The sequence below is a fragment of the Oncorhynchus masou genome, unplaced genomic scaffold (assembly GCF_036934945.1).
Source record: "Oncorhynchus masou masou isolate Uvic2021 unplaced genomic scaffold, UVic_Omas_1.1 unplaced_scaffold_1831, whole genome shotgun sequence".
Classification (NCBI taxonomy): Eukaryota; Metazoa; Chordata; class Actinopteri; order Salmoniformes; family Salmonidae; genus Oncorhynchus; species Oncorhynchus masou.
Genome location: NW_027008344.1, coordinates 61,003 through 85,314, shown reverse-complemented (window position 1 = coordinate 85,314; position 24,312 = coordinate 61,003). Strand labels below are relative to the sequence as shown.

Genomic DNA, 24,312 nt, shown 5'->3' with positions numbered 1-24,312 from the left:
GCATCATATTAGAATCAATCATGCAATCAACTCCATCAAATAAGTTGAAATGTATTAGGAAATATTTAGTTGGAGGATGTGCATGCTACCCTTTTAGAAACAACAACCTGATCCTAAACTCTCGTAACAACCTGAACCTAAACCCTCGTAACAACCTGAACCTAAAACCTTGTAACAACCTGAACCTAAAACCTCGTAACAACCTGAACCTAAAACCTCGTAACAACCTGAACCTAAACCCTCGTAACAACCTGAACCTAAAGCCTCGTAACAACCTGAACCTAAAACCTCATAACAACCTGAATCTAAACCCTCGTAACAACCTGAACCTAAACCCTCGTAACAACTGAACCTAAATCCTCCTAAGAGCAAGCTAATACAGAGTAGCAGAAACAGTGGAGATTCATTAAATAATGACATAAATGAGAAATAATGAGAACTACATTTAAAGAGGACTAATTTATGACTTCAGTTGAATAGCTAACTCTGCCCTCTAGTACTGCGGAATGAAAGTATGCCCTCAGAACAGCCTCAATTCGCTGGGGCATGGAATCCTAGAAGGTGTTGAAAGCATTCCACAGGGATGCTGGCCCATGTTAACTTAAATGCTTCCCACAGTTGTGTCAAGTTGGCTGGAAGTCCTTTGGGTGGTGAACTATTCTTGATACACAGGGAAAACTGTTGAGTGTGAAAAACCCAGCAGCGTTGCAGTTCTTGATACAAACCGGTGTGCCTAACACCTACTACCATAACCTGTTCAAAGGCACTTAAATATTTTGTCTTGTCCATTCACCCTCTGAATGGCTCACACACAATCCATGTCTCAAGGCTGAAAAATCCTTCTTTAACCTGTCAAATCACCTTCATCTACACTGAGTTGGAGTGGATTTAACAACTGACATGAAAAAGAGATCATATCTTTCACTTGGTCAGTCTATGTCATGGAAAGAGCAGGTGTTCTTAATGTTTTGTACACTCAGTGTATGTTAAGTATTATGTTTACCAATAGATGGCAGTATTGACTCAATATGTAGTTTGCTTCCCACTATCCGTAGCCCTTTAATGTCTGCTTTAACCTCAAGAGGCCTCAGGTAGCTTGTGCAAGCTACATTCCTGTAATGTTATTCTAAGTTACAATGAAATACTAAAATGTACTTGGGTGTCCGGAGTCCTCAATCTAAGAAGCATCCTCAGATACCACAGTTTTCATTCATAGACATATCAGTGTACAAGTTTTGCAGCAATACTATGCTAAAAATATCTCGGTCAAATTCAAATCATATCACAACACACTTTACAGAATGAAAGAAATGAAAGAAACAATGATTAGTAAATAAATACGTTTATAAAAATGAATATACGTTAAAGGCTTTGTTTTTATTTTATTTTTTATTGGTGGTGAGTTATTAAGGGTAATCAGGTACGGGATTTACCATCCTGAGCCTTGTCGTTCACGTCCATTTGGTTAGAGACTGTTTTGAGCTCTTGCTGTTCAGACTTTCTATTTCTCTTCCTCCGTAAACATTTGAAGAGAGCAGTGCCAGGCACAGCTAGACTGGGTGTCCCTGCCAGGATAAAGATTATTACATAGATCCAGGCTGGATAGGGCTTCTCCTCCAATGTAGGGAAGTTTTCCTGTAACAGAAGATGAATGGAATAAGGCATTTAGTATGTCCGTGTTGTCACTGAAATGTACAGTACTGTACCATATGGAGATCATGTGAATAGTGGAGCTATACATGTAAATATAGGCATATGGAAAATCTTTGTTTGTGAGTAGTATGTTAAGAGGCCTAAAAACAAATGATAGATACATTTATGTGTTGCAATTTGGATGTTTTGATTTCAACAGATTTATAGACTTGACAGAGCAAAAACCGTACCGATTCAGGATTCCAGGTTTTATATAGGAGCGTTTCGGTGACTTTAGTGATAAAGTAGAACACAAAGATGACAAGCATGATGGCGGGGCTGACAAATCTCCATGTGATCTGCCAGAAGACGTTGGGCTTGTGGCCAATCATGAACTTTATATCATCGTTGAACCTGGCACAGAGTGAGAGACACAAAACGATTGTTATTATACTGTACCAGTCAAAAGTCTGGACACACCGACTCATTCAAGGGTTTGCTTTATTTTTACTACTTTCTACACTGTAGAATAATAGTGAAGACATAAAAACCATGAAATAATACATATGGAATCATGTAGTAACCAAAAAAGTGTTAAAGAAATCTAAATATATTTTATATTTTACATTCTTCAAAGTAGCCACCCTTTGCCTTGATGACAGCTTTGCACACTCTTGTAATTCTCTCAACCAGCTTCACGAGGAATTGTTACGCCCTGGTCGAAATATATTATGTTTATCTTCATTTATTTGGTCAGGCCAGGTGTGACATGGGTTATTGTGGTATGTTTTTGTCTTGGGGTTTTGTGGGGTGTCTAGCATAGTCTATGGCTGCCTGAGGTGGTTCTCAATCAGAGTCAGGTGATTATCATTGTCTCTGATTGGGAACCATATTTAGGCAGCCATATTCTTTGAGTGTTTCGTGGGTGATTGTTCCTGTCTCTGTGTTTATGTTCACCAGATAGGCTGTATAGTTTTTTCACATTCCATCTGTTGTTTTGTACATTCAGTTATTTCATGTCTAGTCGTATTTTCATTAATAAACATGAGTAACCACCACGCTGCATTTTGGTCCGCTCCTCCTTCAACAGAAAAACGTCGTTACAGGAATGTTTTTCTAACAGTCTTGAAGGAGTTCCCACATATGCTGAGCACTTATTGGCTGCTTTTCCTTCACTCTGTGGTGCAACTCATCCCAAACCATCTCAATTGGGTTGAGGGCAGGTGATTGTGGAAGCCAGGTCATCTGATGCAGTACTGGAGGAGTGTTTTGGATCATTGTCCTGTTAAAAAACACCAATAAGAGGAAGACTTGCTTGGGCCAAGAAACACGAGCAATGGACATTAGACTAGTGGAAATATGTCCTTTGGTCTGATGAGTCCAAATTTAAGATTTTTGGTTCCAATCAAATCAAATTTATTTATATAGCCCTTCGTACATCAGCTGATATCTCAAAGTGCTGTACAGAAACCCAGCCTAAAACCCCAAACAGCAAGCAATGCAGGTGTAGAAGCACGGTGGTTAGGAAAAACTCCCTAGAAAGGCCAAAACCTAGGAAGAAACCTAGAGAGGAACCAGGCTATGTGGGGTGGCCAGTCCTCTTCTGGCTGTGCCGGGTAGAGATTATAACAGAACATGGCCAAGATGTTCAAATGTTCATAAATGACCAGCATGGTCGAATAATAATCAGGCAGAACAGCTGAAACTGGAGCAGCAGCACGGCCAGGTGGACTGGGGACAGCAAGGAGTCATCATGTCAGGTAGTCCTGGGGCATGGTCCTAGGGCTCAGGTCCTCCGAGAGAGAGAAAGAGAATTAGAGAGAGCATATGTGGGATGGCCAGTCCTCTTCCGGCTGTGCCGGGTGGAGATTATAACAGAACATGGCCAAGATGTTCAAATGTTCATAAATGACCAGCATGGTCAAATAATAATACGGCAGAACAGTTGAAACTGGAGCAGCAGCACGGCCAGGTGGACTGGGGATAGCAAGGAGTCATCATGTCAGGTAGTCCTGGGGCATGGTCCTAGGGCTCAGGTCCTCCGAGAGAGAGAAAGAGAGAGAGAAGGAGAGAATTAGAGAACGCACACTTAGATTCACACAGGACACCAAATTGGACAGGAGAAGTACTCCAGATATAACAAACTGACCCCAGCCCCCCGACACATGAACTACTGCAGCATAAATACTGGAGGCTGAGACAGGAGGGGTCAGGAGACACTGTGGCCCCATCCGAGGACACCCCCGGGCAGGGCCAAACAGGAAGGATATAACCCCACCCACTTTGCCAAAGCACAGCCCCCACACCACTAGAGGGATATCTTCAACCACCAACTTACCATCCTGAGACAAAGCTGAGTATAGCCCGCAAAGATCTCCGCCATGGCACAACCCAAGAGGGGGTGCCAACCCAGACAGGATGACCGCATCAGTGAATCAACCCACTCAGGTGACGCACCCCTTCCAGGGACGGTATGAGAGAGCCCCAGTAAGCCAGTGACTCAGCCCCTGTACTAGGGTTAGAGGCAGAGAATCCCAGTGGAAAGAGGGGAACCGGCCAGTCAGAGACAGAAAGGGCCGCCGTGTCTTTGTGAGACACAGAGTAGGTGAACGGTTGATCTCCGCATGTGTGGTTCCGACCGTGAAGAATGGGGGGGGGGAGGTGTGGAGGTGCTTTGCTGATGACACTGTCGGTGATTTATTTAGAAATCAAAGCACACTTAACCAGCATGGCTACTATATCATTCTGCAGCTACACCATCCCATCTGGTTTGCGCTTAGTGGGATTTGTTTTTCAACGGGACAATGACCCAAAATACACCTCCAGGCTGTGTAAGGGCTATTTAACCAAGAAGGAGAGTGATGGAGTGATGCATCAGATGACTTGGCCTCCACAATAACCCAACCTCAACCCTATTGAGATGGTTTGGGATGAGTTGGACCACAGAGTGGAGGAAAAGCAGCCAACAAGTGCTCAGCATATGTGGGAACTCCTTCAAGACTGTTGGAAAAACATTCCTCATGAAGCTGGTTGAGAGAATGCCAAGAGTGTGCAAAGCTGTCATCAAGGCAAAGGGTGGCTACTTTGAAGAATGTTAAATATAAAATATATTAGGAGTGTTTAAGACTTGTTACTACATGATTCCATATGTGTTATTTAATAGTTTTGATGTCTTCACTATTATTCTACAATGTAGAAAATAGTCAAAATAAAGAAAAACCCTTGAATGAGTAGGTGTGTCCAAACCTTTGACTGGTACAGTACATATTTTCAACACCAAGCAAGTCCAACCCAGTTTACAATGGATGGAAATTAAGCTAACCCAAGGCTAGTATTTTTCAGACCGGGCTAGTAGAAAATGTGTCAAACTGGCACACTGGCGAGTGACATTTAGGACCTGGGATAGTAGAATTTTACGTCTACTAGCCCGGCTGACCAGTACCAAAAATATTAAAATTCCATCCAATCACAGTTTGTTGTGGTAATTGTGTGTCTTACATCACTGGGGCTAAGCTGCCTGTCATCCAGGACCTCTACACCAGGCGGTGTCAGAGGAAGGCCCTAATTGTCAAAGACCCCAGCCACCCCAGTCATACTGTTCTCTCTACTACAACATGGCAAGCGGTACCGGAGTGCCAAGTCTAGGACAAAAAGGCCTCTCAGCAGTTTTTACCCCCAAGCCATAAGACTCCTGAACAGGTAACCAAATGGTTACCCGGACTATTTGCATTGTGTGCCTCCCCCAACCCCTCTTTTACTCTGCTGCTACTCTCTGTTTATCTTATATGTATAGTCACTTTAACTATACATTCATGTACATACTACCTCAATTGGCCCGACCAACCAGTGCTCCCACACATTGGCTAACCGGGCTATCTGCATTGTGACCCACCACCCACCAACCCTCTTTTATGCTACTGCTACTCTCTGTTCATCATATATGCAGTCACTTTAACCATATCTATATGTACATAAAACCTCAATCAGCCTGACTAACCGGTGTCTGTATATAGCCTAGCTATTGTATGTAGCCTTGCTGCTGTTATTTTTTGCTGTCTTTTTACTGTTGTTTTATTTCTTTACTTACCTATTGTTCACCTAATACCTTTTTTGCACTATTGGTTAGAGCCTGTAAGTAAGCATTTCACTGTAAGGTTCACCTGTTGTATTCAGTGCACGTGACAAGTACATTTTGATTTGATTTGATGTAATGTTTCGATCTCAACCCTGCCCATCTCATAGAATGAATTTATTACTTACCTATCAATACCATAGAGGTACACAACCCCGACCATCTCACAGAATTAATTTATTACTTACCTATCAATACCATCACAGAGGTATCACCAAGGTACACCCCGACCATCTCACAGAATGAATTTATTACTCACCTATCAATACCATAGAGGTACACAACCCCGACCATCTCACAGAATGAATTTATTACTCACCTATCAATACCATAGAGGTACACAACCCCGACCATCTCACAGAATGAATTTATTACTTACCTATCAATACCATAGAGGTGCACAACCCCGCCCATCTCACATAATGAATTTATTACTCACCTATCAATACCATAGAGGTACACAACCCCGCCCATCTCACAGAATGAATTTATTACTTACCTATCAATACCATAGAGGTACACAACCCCGACCATCTCACAGAATGAATTTATTACTTACCTATCAATACCATAGAGGTACACAACCCCGACCATCTCACAGAATGAATGTATTACTTACCTATCAATACCACCCCGCCCATCTCATAGAATGAATGTATTACTTACCTATCAATACCATAGAGGTACACAACCCCGCCCATCTCACAGAGTGCAATGATCAGCAGAGGTATGGAACCAGCAAAGCTGTCAAAGAGTGACAGCCAGTAGTTCCCTGAGCCTTGGACAAATATCAGTCCAACAATGCAGCAGAGGACACATGTTATCCCTGTAACAGAATAAAGAACAGTTAATGAGTTAATGAGATATTTAATAAAGAGGTTTCAATCTCTCAACATTGGAGAAAATAGGTCTGGATTGCTCTTGTCCAGAAACAGACTGGCAATGGGGCAGTTTGGGCAAATGAAAGATAGACTGGTCCATCTTTAGACCAGTGTGGGATTTTGGTCCGAAGGAAATTAATGGGCTGGTGTGTTGTCTGAGCTGATGTCCGGTCCCAGTCTTTCCCAGCTCTTGTCTCACCTGTGGTGGACTCCTTGGGCCAACTCTTGGGGAAAACCCCCAGGTCCTGAAGTGGTACCAGAATTCCTTCAATATTGCCAAACATGGAGGACAGGCCGAGACAGAAGAGCATGATGAAGAACAAGACTGACCAAACAGGAGATGCAGGCATCTTAGTGATGGCCTCTGTGAACACGATAAAGGCCAGACCAGTTCCTTCAACCCCCTGCATCAGGACACATAGAGAAGGAGTGGAATTAGAGCCTGTTTTGAATAACATTGTGTTACTACACTGTATAGGACTAGAATATTCAGTGTATAGTTCCCTTTGGATTGCCATTGCCATATAGTCAAGCTAAAATAATATTCTTATATTGTCAGTATTTATACGATGAAATGAAAAGCTTGTGGAGCATGTATGTAAGAGACCTTAGCTTAGCTTTAAAACTCTGGTTTCCCATTCACAGATTAGTCCTACTGCTGGACTAAAAATCACTTTCAATGGAGAATCTCATTGAGCATGCTTTTTAGTCCGGGACTACGGTTAATCTGTGTCTGGGAAACCAGCCCTAAAACTCATACCTCACTGAGGAAGGTGTTCAAGTCACAGGTCTTCAAGTTGAGTCCCTGAATGACTTCTGGATGTGTTCCATTGAGTCTCTGGAGAACCTGATCATAGTTGCTCTCAGTGACGTTTCCCTCGGGGAGATCAAATGTATTCAGCAGCACCAGGATATTTCTACAGAATCATTGTGGAAGATGAGGTGACGTCATGGCCTCTTTCGTGGTAACATTACATCTAACTATGTCACATTGGCTATCATACTGTCATATCATAGGTAGGGGGCACTGAAAGGTACATGTAGGGTTGCAAAATTCCCAGATTTGACAGAAATTGTGGTTGGAGGATTCCCAGATGTCCTGCTTATCCCATCCTGATTCCACGACTCTTCCAACTGGGATTTCTGAAAAACCTGGGAATTTTGGGAAAGGTGACGAATTTTGGCAACTGTACTCATATCATATCGGATGCAGTGGGTACTGTAGTGGGAACATGTCATCTACAGAGACGGGTAGATTCCTACCCGCCAAGACAGTTGTCAAATCTCTCTGTGGCTCTGAAGCCAATGATGGTGTAGATGACTGTTGCAGCGTAGACGGAGGTGAAGCCATTGATGGCAGAGATGATCACTGCATCCTGTTCACAGTTGTTACTGGGGATCAAAAACAACAACGCTCAAATCAAATCAAATGTATTGGTCACATACACATGGTTAGCAGATGTTAATGCAAGTGTAGTGAAATGCTTGTGCTTCTAGTTCCTACCGTGCAGTAACAGCTAACAAGTAATCTAACAATTTCACAACAACTACCTTATATACTGTACACAAATGTAAAGGAATGAATAAGAATGTGTACTGTCATGACGTTGCCCTGTTGGTGAGGTTTATGACCCCCATAAATACCTTCCCCCCTTTCCTCTCTCTACTCTACAGATGTGACTGTTGGAAAGCCCTTTGTTAACATAGAGAGAGTCTGGTAACATAAAAAAGGGTGGGGAACAGAATCATATTTCGGTAATCCAACCAGCTGAAAATATGCATTGGTACTTAAAGAATATGATGTCAGATCAGTTGTCATCTGAGACATTGTTACTGATGACAGGATGACATAAACTGTATCTTGGAAAGTCTACACATCCTAGTTATTGTGAGAAAATGAGAAAATGGTTTTTATAAAGTAACAATTCTGCTCACTCAGTGCCCAAGTGAACAGACGTTGGTTGTAAACTATGAAACACACCCTTCTCTCCCACCACTACATAAGGCCCTTTACGAAAATGTAACTTTGTTGTTCCCAAGGATGTGAGGACTGCTGTCCATACGTTAAAAGGGCTAATATCAACTACAGAACTAAGCCAACCTCAGCGTGAGCTCTGGTTGCAAACGGTTGAACGACAATAAACTAACAAAATTAGCATCGTGTTCCCGGTGACGTGAGGACTGCTGTCCATACCTTAAAAAGGGCGAATTTCAATGTGGAGGTGACGATCGACACGCCGGAAGGATGCATTTCGACTATACCAGCCAGAATATAGCATGAGCGTACAGTATGGCAACCTGGTATGACCTTTGAACTCTTATACATTTACATTTACATTTAAGTCATTTAGCAGACGCTCTTATCCAGAGCGACTTACAAATTCTGACATCAGTGGAACAGCCACTTTACAATAGTGCATCTAAATCATTTAAGGGGAGGGGGGTGAGAAGGATTACTTTATCCTATCCTAGGTATTCCTTGAAGAGGTGGGGTTTCAGGTGTCTCCGGAAGGTGGTGATTGACTCCGCTGTCCTGGCGTCGTGAGGGAGTTTGTTCCACCATTGGGGGGCCAGAGCAGCGAACAGTTTTGACTGGGCTGAGCGGGAACTGTACTTCCTCAGTGGTAGGGAGGCGAGCAGGCCAGAGGTGGATGAACGCAGTGCCCTTGTTTGGGTGTAGGGCCTGATCAGAGCCTGGAGGTACTGCGGTGCCGTTCCCCTTATTTATTAAAGAAGTGATACCTCCTAGCCGTTGAGTTAGCAGCAGCAGCTGTAAACGTGCGCTAGGAAAGGACGGACAAAGTATTTGTTCTACCACACGACGACGGACCTACAACGTATCCACTTTACCACCAGACATTCTTCAGAGGACAAGAGATCCCTGCTGGGCAACCCAGCCTTCCATCTATGACCAATCTATCGAAGCGCAGGTCAGAGTAAATATTTCTTGCATTTTCCTTCTCCAAATGAGCGGTTATTTAGAATGCATAAGATTATGTATTTACGATAGCATAGCTTCCTTCACAAGGTCCCATAGCGACCCAAACCTTTTGTTCCTCAGTCTTCCCCTGCTTTCATTCAAACCCAACCCCCTTTCATTGTGTAACCAGCCGTCCTATCGGTTCCGTCCACCAGGGACATTTTCTTGCATGACATAATTAGTAATCAATGTATGATCATCCTGTGTATATGTAATTCTGTGTGATTATTTAGCTATTTAGTAAATAAATAATTAAAATTTAAAAAAACATAATAATATGTTGTATTGCTGATTCAACTTGTTCGCCAGGGTTCGTGAAGATAACCAAGAATTTATGATGTTCAGATGAGACTGAATAAGGTGACAATTAATGATGGACTGCTATTGAGGTAAAAGATTACCAGGTCTTTAAGAGAACTTATTCAGAAGATAACAGCTCTCTTAACATTATTTCGTGGTGCCCCGACTATCTAGTTAATTACATTTACACGATTAGTTTAATCAGGTAATATTAGTTAAAGAGAAATGATTTTATAAAATAGCATGTCATATCACTTATCCGGCATAGCAACGACACAACAGTACATATAAATATATGGATGAGCGATGGCTGTGCGACATTGGCAAGATGCAGTAGACGCTGTAGAGTACAGTATATACATATGAGATGAGTAATGTAGGGTATGTAAACATTATATAAAGTGGCATTGTTTAAAGTGGCTAGTGATACATTTATTACATCAATTTTCCATTATTACAGTGGCTAGAGATTTGAGTCAGCATGTTGGCAGCAGCCACTCAATGTTAGTGATGACTGTTTAATTAACAGTCCGATGTCCTTGAGATAGAAGCTGTTTTTCAGTCTCTCAGTCCCTGCTTTGATGCACCTGTACTGACCTCGCCTTCTGGATGATAGCGGGTTGAACGGGCAGTGGCTCGGGTGGTTGTTGTCCTTGATGATCTTTATGGCCTTCCTGTGACATTGGGTGGTGTAGGTGTCCTGGAGGGCAGGTATGCCCCCGGTGATGTGTTGTGCAGACCTCACTACCCTCTGGAGAGCCTTACGGTTATGGGCGGGGCAGTTGCCGTACCAGGCGGTGATACAGCCCGACAGGATGCTCTCGATTGTGCATCTGTAAAAGTTTGTGAGTGTTTTCGATGACAAGCCAAATTTCTTCAGCCTCCTGAAGAAACGCTGTCTGTGTGGGTGGACCATTTCAGTTTGTCCTTGATGTGTACCCCGAGGAACTTAAAACTTTCCACCTTCTCCACTATTGTCCCGTCGATGTGGATAGGGGGGTGCTCCCTCTGCTGTTTCCTGAAGTCGACGATCTTCTCCTTTGTTTTGTTGACTTTGAGTGTGAGGTTATTTTCCTAACACCACACTCCGAGGGCCCTCACCTTCTCCCTGTAGGTCTTCTCATCGTTGTTGGTAATCAAGCCTACCACTGTAGTGTCGTCTGCAAACTTGATGATTGAGTTGGAGGCGTGCATGGTCACGCAGTCGTGGGTGAACAGGGAGTACATGAGAGGGCTGAGAACGCACCCTTGTGGGGCCCCAGTGTTGAGGATCAGCGGGATGGAGATGTTGTTTCCTACCCTCACCATCTGGGGGCGTCCCGTCAGAAAGTCCAGGACCCAGTTGCACAGGGCGGGATCGAGACCCAGGTGCTGAGACTGAGCATGTCCTGATATGGACACCATAACACTCTATTTTAGCACAGTTGTCGGGCTTTATAACACAATTCAAAAGTGTCCCAATATAACATAGTAAACCACTTTTTTCCTAAAATATATAATACATTGATTAAACAATAGTAGTTTATTTAGGTGGTTGATTGTGACTTACTGCACAGAGTTGTAGCTGGAAAAAGAGATGAGTCCACCAAATGCTATGGAGAAGGAATAGAACACCTGGGCCCCTGCATCCAGCCAGGTAGTTGGGTTGGTCAGCTCTGTCAACTGGGACAACAACACAACGTTTTGTCCCATGATTCAGATTTACCTGATTTATATATGACCTATTTATCTAATGTCAGTTCAGGGATGGGTTTACATTTCTTTTAGCGTGAGGTTTTTTTGTGAAGTGTAACAGTGTCCCAAATGGCATCCTATTCCCTGTATAGTGCACTACTTTTAACCAGGGCCCATATGGCTGTAGTCAAAAGTAGTACACTATATAGGGAATAGGTTGCCATTTGGACCACAACACTTGACTTACGTTTGGGGTGAAGAGAAACACAACTCCACTCAAAGAGCCTTTCAAAGTCAGACCTCTGATCAGGAAAATGCTCAACACTACGTAGGGTAGCGTTGAGGTGACATACACAGCCTATGAGGAGAGGGGAGACAGGGATTTCACTATACCTTTATTTGTATTCGCAATCACTGAGACATGATAACAGAAAACTACCTTTATGCTATTTTATTTGTCCATTTTCCAATGTTCATCCATTGTTATTGGTCATAATTGGATATAAATGTGAAGGTCATCTCAGATAGATTGAGCTGCTCTACCTTCCCAGTGGTCTCGATGCCTCGGATGATGCAGATGTAGAGCACGGCCCAGGCACTGACCAGACACAGCACCATCCACCACTGCAGACCCCCGTTCTCACCAATGTCTGGGGTGGTGTTCAGGGTCTCTCTGTACCAGAAGTAGTCCACTGGGGAGCTCTGCTCACACTCTGACACCAGGCCTGAGACATTTAGGGAAAGAATTTACAAATAATACATTATTATAATTAGACATACATGACTTGATGATTCATACATAGTGCAATACTTTTGACCTGGGCCAATAGAGCTTTGGTCAAACGTATTGCACTATAGGGAATAGGGTGGCATTTAGGATGCACAATGTTCAGTCATAGTACATGTACAGTATCTCCAGATTCCATAACAAATCTACTTCTTCCTTGTAATATAGCTGTCATCCTGAGAGTGAAGCATGTTTATCAGGGTTGAGGTCAATTCCATTTCAATTCAGTTAATTAATTCAGAAAGTAAACTAACATTTTTCTCAGTTCTCTTCTATGAAATATCTGTCGGCTTTCTGAATTTGCCGAATTTTAAATGGAATTGACCCCTGACCCCCATAATGTCTCAAATACTATACAGTTCATCTGCGACTCTGTTGTCATCTATGCATAGAAACTTTAATAAGTCTACCTACATGTACATACTACCACAACTAACCGGTGTCCACGCACATTGACTCTGTATCAGTATATAGTCTCACTATTGTTATTTTACTGCTGTTCTTTAATTACTTGTCACTTTTATCTCTTATTCTTATACATATTTCTTTTTAAACTGCATTGTTGATTAGGGCCTGTAAGTAAGCATTTCACTGTAACGTCTACACCTGTTGGTTAGGGCCTGTAAGTAAGCATTTCACTGTAAGGTCTACACCTGTTGGTTAGGGCCTGTAAGTAAGCCTTTCACTGTAATGTCTACACCTGTTGGTTAGGGCCTGTAAGTAAGCATTTCACTGTAAGGTCTACACCTGTTGGTTAGGGCCTGTAAGTAAACCTTTCACTGTAACGTCTACACCTGTTGGTTAGGGCCTGTAAGTAAGCCTTTCACTGTAACGTCTACACCTGTTGGTTAGGGCCTGTAAGTAAGCCTTTCACTGTAACGTCTACACCTGTTGGTTAGGGCCTGTAAGTAAACCTTTCACTGTAACGTCTACACCTGTTGGTTAGGGCCTGTAAGTAAACCTTTCACTGTAAGGTCTACACCTGTTGGTTAGGGCCTGTAAGTAAACCTTTCACTGTAACGTCTACACCTGTTGGTTAGGGCCTGTAAGTAAACCTTTCACTGTAAGGTCTACACCTGTTGGTTAGGGCCTGTAAGTAAGCCTTTCACTGTAACGTCTACACCTGTTGGTTAGGGCCTGTAAGTAAACCTTTCACTGTAACGTCTACACCTGTTGGTTAAGGCCTGTAAGTAAGCCTTTCACTGTAACGTCTAAACCTGTTGGTTAAGGCCTGTAAGTAAGCCTTTCACTGTAAGGTCTACACCTGTTGGTTAGGGTCTGTAAGTAAACCTTTCACTGTAATGTCTACACCTGTTGGTTAGGGCCTGTAAGTAAGCCTTTCACTGTAACGTCTACACCTGTTGGTTAGGGCCTGTAAGTAAGCCTTTCACTGTAACGTCTACACCTGTTGGTTAGGGCCTGTAAGTAAACCTTTCACTGTAACGTCTACACCTGTTGGTTAAGGCCTGTAAGTAAGCCTTTCACTGTAAGGTCTACACCTGTTGGTTAGGGCCTGTAAGTAAGCCTTTCACTGTAACGTCTACACCTGTTGGTTAGGGCCTGTAAGTAAGCCTTTCACTGTAACGTCTACACCTGTTGGTTAGGGCCTGTAAGTAAGCCTTTCACTGTAACGTCTACACCTGTTGGTTAAGGCCTGTAAGTAAACCTTTCACTGTAACGTCTACACCTGTTGGTTAGGGCCTGTAAGTAAGCCTTTCACTGTAACGTCTACACCTGTTGGTTAAGGCCTGTAAGTAAACCTTTCACTGTAAGGTCTACACCTGTTGGTTAGGGCCTGTAAGTAAGCCTTTCACTGTAAAGTCTACACCTGTTGGTTAGGGCCTGTAAGTAAGCCTTTCACTGTAACGTCTACACCTGTTGGTTAGGGCCTGTAAGTAAGCCTTTCACTGTAAGGTCTACACCTGTTGGTTAGGGCCTGTAAGTAAGCCTTTCACTGTAAGGTCTACACCTGTTGGTTAGGGCCTGTAAGTAAGCCTTTCACTGTAAAGTCTACACCTGTTGGTTAGGGCCTGTAAGTAAGCCTTTCACTGTAACGTCTACACCTGTTGGTTAGGGCCTGTAAGTAAGCCTTTCACTGTAAGGTCTACACCTGTTGGTTAAGGCCTGTAAGTAAACCTTTCACTGTAACGTCTACACCTGTTGGTTAGGGCCTGTAAGTAAGCCTTTCACTGTAAGGTCTACACCTGTTGGTTAGGGCCTGTAAGTAAGCATTTCACTGTAATGTCTACACCAGTTGGTTAGGGCCTGTAAGTAAGCCTTTCACTCTAAGGTCTACACCTGTTCTATTCGGAAACATGTGACTAATGAATCTCATTTAATTTGATATCTCATTTTTACCAATCTTGCATGGAGACGGTGTCTGTACTGAACTCTTACCTGTTAGATTGTAATTGACTGGACATTGGCTCCAAGGCAGCGTCTCTTGGAAGGAGTTAAAGAAGTACCACATCACCCAGGCCATGATGGTGTTGTAGTACAGGCTGACCAGAAAGGACACACACATGGACGCTATGCCTGGTAAGAACACAGAGCAGTGAGTCCATGAGGACTCAAGGTTTATTGAAGCATCACGTGTAGCTCTGGTACCGGGGCATTTATCTGCTGCTTACATGCAGCAAACTGCACCTTATGTATTTGCCCTGGACCAGAGATGGGGAAGGTGTTGCTTACCAACTCCAGCTAAGTAGGGATGAATTGTTGACCACACGCCTAAACTGCCTTTCCTTAGACGTTGACCAATAGCAAACTCCAGATGGAGCAGGGGAACACCTTCTAGAACCAGTAGGATCAGGAAAGGAATCATGAATGCACCTGAGAACAAAGAGGCCACAATCAAGCTCTTAAATCATTGGTAAATATCCATGACTCTTACTGACATCTCATGACATATAGACACCTGCAGATGTAATGGAGTGTATATTACAAGTCTTCTGTATCATATATAGGGGTGGCAGGTGGCCTAGTGGTTCGAACGCTGAGCCTTTAACCGAAAGGTTGCTGGATCGAATCCCCAAGCTGATAAGGTAAGAATCTGTCATTCTGCCCTTGAACAAGGCAGTTAACCCACTGTTCCCCAATAGGCTAAGAATGTGTTCTTAACTGACTTGCCTAGTTAAATAAAGGTTCAAATTGAAATATGAAACACCTGTACTTGGGTTTGGATAAAAACACAGGAGTCATCGATACACATGCCTGTCTATCTAAACATACTGCCAAAAAAAGGATAGAGAGAAACAGATGGAGAGAAGCAATAAAACCACTTGTGAATCACATAACACTGATGTCCTTTTACGGAGACAAGTCAATGCACCTGTTGCAGGCAGGAATGGCTGAAGTAAAGGATTTACTGTGGCACAGGATAGTGATGGTGTTGGTGGTTCAATGTGCAGGTGATTATCCCTCAGTTCACAACAAACACTTCTCAAGGCTTTCCTGTCCATCAGCAATCTTCAGTAGATAACAGTCTTTATCTGCCTTAACAGTCCTTATCTGTCATTCGCTAGTAGTCAAACGGTTTCCATAGAACGTGATGGGATGTTACCGTAAGTCCATTTAGGCACTCTCTCTGTATTTAGATAAGATAAGAGAGGAGGTGTTTCATTCCAATTATCACACTGGGTGGATTTTACTGGGCTAAAGCGCCCTATCTACCCTGTGTTGGCACAAGAGAGCCCATGTTGTAGTTACATCCCTCATTAGTGTATAACCATTAGAAATAGTCTTCTCGGTGTTTGCCAACAATACAGTAGATGGCTATACAGTGTCTTCAGAAAGTATTCACACCCCTTGACTTTCTCCACATTTTGTTGTGTTACAGCCTGAATTTTAGAGAGATTCAATTGAGATGTTTGTGACCCTGGCCTACACACAATACCTCATAATGTCAAAGTGGAATTATGTTTTGCGAATTTCTTACAAATGAATAAAAGCTGAAATGTCTTGAGTCAGTAAGTATTCAAGCCCTTTGTTATGGCCTAAATGAGTTCAGCAGTAAACATGTGCTTAACCAGTCACAATAAGTTGCATGGACTCTGCAATAATAGTGTTTAACATGCTTTTTTAATGACTACCTCATCTCTGTACCCCACACATCTGTAAGGTTCCTCAGTCGAGCACTGAATTTCTAAAACAGATTCAACTACATAGACCAGCAACTTTTTCCAATATCTTGCAAAGAAGGGTAACTATTGGTAGAAGGATACAAAAAAAGCAGACATTGAATATCCCTTTGAGCATGGTGAAGTTATTAATTACACTTTGGGTGGTGCATCAATATACCCAGTCACTACAAAGATGTAGGTGTCCTCCCTAACTCAGTTGCCGGAGAGGAAGGAAACCGCTCAGGGATTTTACCATGAGGCCAATGGACTTTAACCCTCCTGCTGTGTTCCGGTCGAATTTGACTGATTTACAAGGTTTCTCTCTGAAAATGTAGTTCATTTAATCTGATTGTCATGAGGTTCCATGACTTTGTCCACACAGTGCATCTGAACACATAAAATACATTGAGATGATATTCATTACATTTTGGGTGTTTTATTTAACTTTTGTACACCTGTGGTTTTCCCAGTAAAAAATGGCCGGTCATTAGAAATGAATGGGTGAGACTACAATTAGTGTATAAAATTAAGTTCAGGCACATGCCCATTCATCAGATGGACACACTTCCTCTCCCAGACCCCCACATGCGCGTGAGCACACACACACACACACACACACACACACACACACACACACACACACACACACACACACACACACACACACACACACACACACACACACACCTCACTCCCCTTCTTGGCTTCCATGGCAACCCCCACAGGAACCTTTCCCCAATAGAATCTTTCCCCCGCGGGAACCACACCTGTTGGCATTCTCACAAATATTCGCAACATTGTTTTAATAATATATAGAACTTTTCTCGCAGCTCTGGTATATCATTTTTTTTTGAGGCCTTGCTCACAATTCATTCTGTGGCAGCACAATGACCAAATGATATACTGTATGTGAGGCTCTAGATCATATCTTAGATGATATCTTTGATCATGACACTGGTGAGGAGGAGAGAGTCCTTGTTAAACTTTGACACAATGTAGTCTGTGATAAATAGCACAATATGTTTCATCTGAGTATTTGTTATAGTCAAAATAATCCATATATTATGCTTTTTCTACTCAAAAACTAGTTGTATGAGCTCAGGTCAATGAGGCCAACAGGCCATAAATAGCAAATAGAAGTTCAAAACTTGTAATGTTCACAAGAACTTAAGTTTATAAAAATATCTAACACAACATTAGGTGATAATATATGTATTATTATGGGTTTATAATCATCTATAATGGGGCAGTCATTTTGGACAGGGAACACAGAATTAATTAACATGAAACAAACTCAACAGGAGGGTCATTAAAACAGTTACAGAGTTTAATGGCTGTGCTAGGAAATCATTGAGGATGGATCAACAACATTGTAGTCATTACACAATGCTAAACAAATTTACAGAGTGAAAAGAACTCAAATATTGTATAGAACAAAAATATTCCAAAACATGCATCCTGTATGAAATAAGGCACTAAAGTAATAATGCAAACAATTTGAATTAACTTTATGTCCTGAATACAAAGTGTTAAGTTTGGGGCAAATCCAACACAACACATCCCTGAACACCACTCTTCATTTTTTTCAAGCATGTGGTGGCTGCATCATGGTATGGGTATGTATGCTTGTCATCGATTGGGGAGATTTATAGGATAAAACGAAACCTAAAACATCTAAGTACAGGCAAAATCGTAGAGGAAAACCTGGTTCAGTTTGCTTTCCAACAGACACTGGGAGACGTTCACCTTTCAGCAGGACAATAACCTTAAACACAAGGCCAAATATACACTGGAGTTGCTTCCAAGATGACATTTAATGTTCCTGAGTAGACTAGTTACAGATTTTACTTAAATCAGCTTGAAGATCTATGGCAAGACTTGAAAATGGCTGTCTAGCAATGATCAACAACCAACTTGAGTTTAAAGAATGTTAAAAAATAAAAATGTGCAAATATTGTACAATCCAGGTGTGCAAAGCTTTAAAAGACTTACCCAGAAAGACTCACAGCTGTAATTGCTGCCAAAGGTGATTCTAACATGTATTGACTCAGGGGTGTGAATACTTACATAAATTGTATATTTCAAAACATTTGCAAACATTTTAAAAACATGTTTTCACTTTGTCATTATGGGGTATTGTGTGTAGATTGTGAATAGTGAATTTAAAAAAAAAGTTGAATTCAGGCTGTAACACAACAAAATGTGGAATAAGTCAAGGGGAATTAATACCTTCTGAAGGCCCTGTAGCATCATGTGTTTGGCCACATGGGCAAAGTGCAAATGAATAACTCTGTTATACTAACTGACAATCAGTCAGATATTTTTCCTGGGATCTATCTATTGATTCCAGGCATGTCCTGTCCATCAGTCATTGACAAGTCACGATGACTGGAGGTGTGATGTAAATGAGCTTTAACACCTATACAAGGCCTGTCAGCATAAGTAGTAGTAATAGGTTACTACATTAGCTAATGAAATGCAGTGTTTGTGGTGCTGGAGCCTCCATAGAAACAGATCACCATGGAGCCTCCATAGAGACAGATCAGCATGGGGCCTCCATAGAAACAGATCACCATGGAGCCTCCATAGAGACAGATCACCATGGAGCCTCCATAGAGACAGATCACCATGAAGCCTCCATAGAGACAGATCAGCATGGGGCCTCCATAGAGACAGATCACCATGGAGCCTCCATAGAGACAGATCACCATGGAGCCTCCATAGAGATATATCACCATGGAGCCTCCATAGAGACAGATCACCATGGGGCCTCCATAGAGACAGATCACCATGGAGCCTCCATAGAGACAGATCAGCATGGGGCCTCCATAGAGACAGATCACCATGGAGCCTCCATAGAGACAGATCACCATGGAGCCTCCATAGAGATATATCACCATGGAGCCTCCATAGAGATATATCACCATGGAGCCTCCATAGAGACAGATCACCATGGAGTCTCCATAGAGATATATCACCATGGAGCCTCCATAGAGACAGATCACCATGGAGCCTCCATAGAGACAGATCACCATGGAGCCTCCATAGAGACAGATCAGCATGGGGCCTCCATAGAGACAGATCACCATGGGGCCTCCATAGAGACAGATCACCATGGAGCCTCCATAGAGATATATCACCATGGAGCCTCCAGATATATCACCATGGAGCCTCCATAGAGACAGATCACCATGGAGCCTCCATAGAGATATATCACCATGGCATGGGGCCTCCATAGAGACAGATCAGCATGGGGCCTCCATAGAAACAGATCACCATGGAGCCTCCATAGAGACAGATCACCATGGAGCCTCCATAGAGACAGATCACCATGAAGCCTCCATAGAGACAGATCAGCATGGGGCCTCCATAGAGACAGATCACCATGGAGCCTCCATAGAGACAGATCACCATGGAGCCTCCATAGAGATATATCACCATGGAGCCTCCATAGAGACAGATCACCATATAGAGACAGATCACCATGGAGCCTCCATAGAGACAGATCAGCATGGGGCCTCCATAGAGACAGATCACCATGGAGCCTCCATAGAGACAGATCACCATGGAGCCTCCATAGAGATATATCACCATGGAGCCATGGAGCCTCCATAGAGACAGATCACCATGGAGTCTCCATAGAGATCACCATGGAGCCTCCATAGAGACAGATCACCATGGGGCCTCCATAGAGACAGATCACCATGGGGCCTCCATAGAGACAGATCACCATGGAGCCTCCATAGAGATATATCACCATGGAGCCTCCATAGAGATATATCACCATGGAGCCTCCATAGAGACAGATCACCATGGAGCCTCCATAGAGATATATCACCATGGAGCCTCCATAGAGACAGATCACCATGGGGCCTCCATAGAGACAGATCACCATGGGGCCTCCATAGAGACAGATCACCATGGGGCCTCCATAGAGACAGATCACCATGGGGCCTCCATAGAGACAGATCACCATGGAGCCTCCATAGAGATATATCACCATGGAGCCTCCATAGAGATATATCACCATGGAGCCTCCATAGAGACAGATCACCATGGAGCCTCCATAGAGATATATCACCATGGAGCCTCCATAGAGACAGATCACCATGGGGCCTCCATAGAGACAGATCACCATGGGGCCTCCATAGAGACAGATCCTCCATAGAGACAGATCAGCATGGGGCCTCCATAGAGACAGATCACCATGGAGCCTCCATAGAGATATATCACCATGGAGCCTCCATAGAGATATATCACCATGGAGCCTCCATAGAGACAGATCACCATGGAGCCTCCATAGAGATATATCACCATGGAGCCTCCAAAGAGACAGATCAGCATGGGGCCTCCATAGAGACAGATCAGCATGGGGCCTCCATAGAAACAGATCACCATGGAGCCTCACCACATGGAGCCTCCATAGAGACAGATCACCATGAAGCCTCCATAGAGACAGATCAGCATGGGGCCTCCATAGAGACAGATCACCATGGAGCCTCCATAGAGACAGATCACCATGGAGCCTCCTGAGATATATCACCATGGAGCCTCCATAGAGACAGATCACCATGGGGCCTCCATAGAGACAGATCACCATGGAGCCTCCATAGAGACAGATCACCATGGGGCCTCCATAGAGACAGATCACCATGGAGCCTCCATAGAGACAGATCACCATGGAGCCTCCATAGAGATATATCACCATGGAGCCTCCATAGAGATATATCACCATGGAGCCTCCATAGAGACAGATCACCATGGAGTCTCCATAGAGATATATCACCATGGAGCCTCCATAGAGACAGATCACCATGGGGCCTCCATAGAGACAGATCACCATGGGGCCTCCATAGAGACAGATCACCATGGAGCCTCCATAGAGATATATCACCATGGAGCCTCCATCACCATGGAGAGAGACAGATCACCATGGAGCCTCCATAGAGATATATCACCATGGATCACAGATCACCATGGGGCCTCCATAGAGACAGATCACCATGGGGCCTCCATAGAGACAGATCATCATGGAGCCTCCATAGAGACAGATCAGCATGGGGCCTCCATAGAGACAGATCACCACTGAGCCTCCATAGTGACAGATCACCACTGAGCCTCCATAGAGACAGATCACCACTGAGCCTCCATAGAGACAGATCACCATGGAGCCTCCATAGAGACAGATCACCACTGAGTCTCCATAGAGACAGATCACCACTGAGCCTCCATAGAGACAGATCACCACTGTGCCTCCATAGAGACAGATCACCATGGAGCCTCCATAGAGACAGATCACCACTGAGTCTCCATAGAGACAGATAACCACTGAGCCTCCATAGAGACAGATCACCATGGGGCCTCCATAGAGACAGATCACCACTGAGCCTCCATAGAGACAGATCACCACTGAGCCTCCATAGAGACAGATCACCACAGAGCCACCATAGAGACAGATCACCATGGAGCCTCCATAGTGACAGATCACCACTGAGCCTCCATAGAGACAGATGACCATGGAGCCTCCATAGAGACAGATCACCATGGAGCCTCCATAGAGACAGATCACCACTGAGCCTCCATAGAGACAGATCACTATGGGGCCTCCATAGAGACAGATCACCACTGAGCCTCCATAGAGACAGATCACCACTGAGCCTCCATAGAGGCAGATCACCACAGAGCCACCATAGAGACAGATCACCATGGAGCCTCCATAGAGACAGATCACCACGGAGCCTCCATAGAGACAGATCACCATGGAGCCTCCATAGAGACAGATCACCACGGAGCCACCATAGAGGCAGATCACCACAGAGCCACCATAGAGGCAGATCACCATGGAGCCTCCATAGAGACAGATCACCACTGAGCCTCCATAGAGACAGATAACCCCATCAGATCAACCAGCCTCCATAGAGACAGATCACCAAACCATCCACCACAGAGCCACATAGAGATATATCACCACAGAGCCTCCATAGAGACATCCACTGAGCCTCCATAGAGACATCCAAGCCTCCATAGAGACAGATCACCACTGAGCCTCCCATCCAACCATCACCACAGAGCCTCCATAGAGACAGATCACCACGGAGCCTCCATAGAGACAGATCACCACTGAGCCTCACAGCTGTAATTGCAGCCAAATGTGATTCTAACATGTATTGACTCAGGGGTGTGAATACTTACATAAATTGTATATTTCAACACATTTGTAAACATTTCTAAAAACATGTTTTCACACCCCATCCTACCCTATCCAACCACACCACACCACACCACACCAAACCCCATCCAACCACACCAGACCACACCCCAACTAACCACACTACACTACACCACATCTAACCCCATCCAACCACACCACAAACCATCCAACAACACCACAAACCATCCAACCCCATCCAACCACACCACAGCCCATCCAACCACACCATACCCCATCCAACCACACCACACCCCAGCAAACCTCATTCAACCACACCACAGCCCGTCCAACCCCACCACAGCACAACAACACCTACCTCCCCCATGACTCTGGCACAGGTAAGGGAATCTCCATACGTTCCCCAGCCCCACACAGAACCCCACGCAGGTGAGCATGTATTGGGTCTTGTTGTCCCATTTGGGCCTGTCTCCCCTCCCAGCCTCTTCCGTCTCCAGCTTGTCCAGCTCCTCATGGGACAGGATCCTGTCATCCAGGCCTGGGTTGGGCAGCTGTAGTCTCATGGTTCCTCAGGTGTAGATGGCCAGGTTCAGCAGTGTGACAGGGGAGAACTGGTCTCTAGGTAACCGGTAGCTGGTACACTAGCTGAGGTGTGGAAAAACTGTTTGCCAACTTTGCAAAACAGCCTTTCAGCTGAACTTGTTTAGTAGATGATTGCTTTACCAAGCTGAAGAGTGACACGTGAAGTTATCTTGTCAAGTGTGACTCAACCAAAACAACACGTTCAACAGTAATTGCTATATTAACTGAGAGGGAGGTGTCAGGGATGCACAGAGTCATCCTATATCTCATATCCTACTGTATATCCACTCTTTCCGATAATGATGAGTATGACACCCGAGGGTCAAATAGTGATGTTTAACCTCTAGGCTATATGGTTCAACATGCAATGTCAGAGAGGTTATCAACTTCAGGTGTAAAAAACAAGCTCAGCAAAACGTATGGTCAGGTAAATGGTTTATGATTAAAGATCAGTAATCGTGTTTAGGCCCAGAGTGTTTCCTTGATCATGTCTGATGGTCAGGATAAAACCCTGGCCTTAATCATGTTCCTTGCGTCTCTCATCTATAGAAAGTCAGTATTTTGATTGCTCAGCAGAATGGGAAAGAGAAAGGGGGATACCTAGTCAGTTGTACAACTGAATGCATTCAACTGAAATTCAACTGCATTTAGCCCAACCCCTCTGAATCACAGAGGTGTGGGTGGCTGCCTTCATCCACATCCACATCATCAGCACTGGGGGAACAGTGGGTTAACTGCCTTGCTCAGGGGCAGAAGGACTTCTTTTTTTACCTTGTTAGCTCCAGGATTTGAACCAGCGATCTTTCGGTTACTGGCCCAATGCTCCTACTGTTCACTCACCTGACTACTTACCAAAGTTATAACCACTGAGTGGAATCATCTGCAATTAATACAACAAACTGTTATAAACAGAATACAACAGAATGCAAACTGTTGTATCCGGGCATGTGACAAATATAATTTGATTTTAATTTGATTTGAACATGGCAACACAAAACCAGAACAAATCATCATCGTTATTAATATAATTATAGCTATAGGTAACATATTATCA

The 24,312-nt window shown here is 43.7% G+C and overlaps 1 protein-coding gene across 1 annotated transcript; it reads right to left on the bottom strand.

The window, feature by feature from the left end:
* Nucleotides 1-1,416: 1,416 nt before the first annotated feature.
* LOC135532351 (sodium-dependent neutral amino acid transporter B(0)AT1-like) lies at nt 1,417-23,265 on the bottom strand. Its single transcript, XM_064959914.1, has 12 exons — nt 23,035-23,265; nt 15,078-15,218; nt 14,784-14,921; nt 12,143-12,324; nt 11,847-11,957; nt 11,475-11,587; nt 7,909-8,037; nt 7,406-7,562; nt 6,845-7,049; nt 6,431-6,590; nt 1,884-2,046; nt 1,417-1,635 (listed from the first exon to the last, which is right to left on the bottom strand). The coding sequence occupies exons 1-12, from the start codon at nt 23,237-23,239 to the stop codon at nt 1,417-1,419; spliced, it is 1,923 nt and encodes a 640-aa protein (XP_064815986.1). The 5' UTR covers nt 23,240-23,265.
* Nucleotides 23,266-24,312: the final 1,047 nt, after the last annotated feature.

Coding starts and splice junctions, on each gene's coding strand:
- LOC135532351 (XM_064959914.1), bottom strand. CDS start 23,239: ATGAGACTACAGCTGCCCAACCCAGGCCTGGATGACAGGATCCTGTCC. Junction 8,038..11,474: donor TCCAGCTACAACTCTGTGCA/GTAAGTCACAAT, acceptor TTTGATCCCCAG/TAACAACTGTGAACAGGATG. Junction 2,047..6,430: donor TACCTCTATGGTATTGATAG/GTAAGTAATACA, acceptor ACTCTGTGCCAG/GTTCAACGATGATATAAAGT.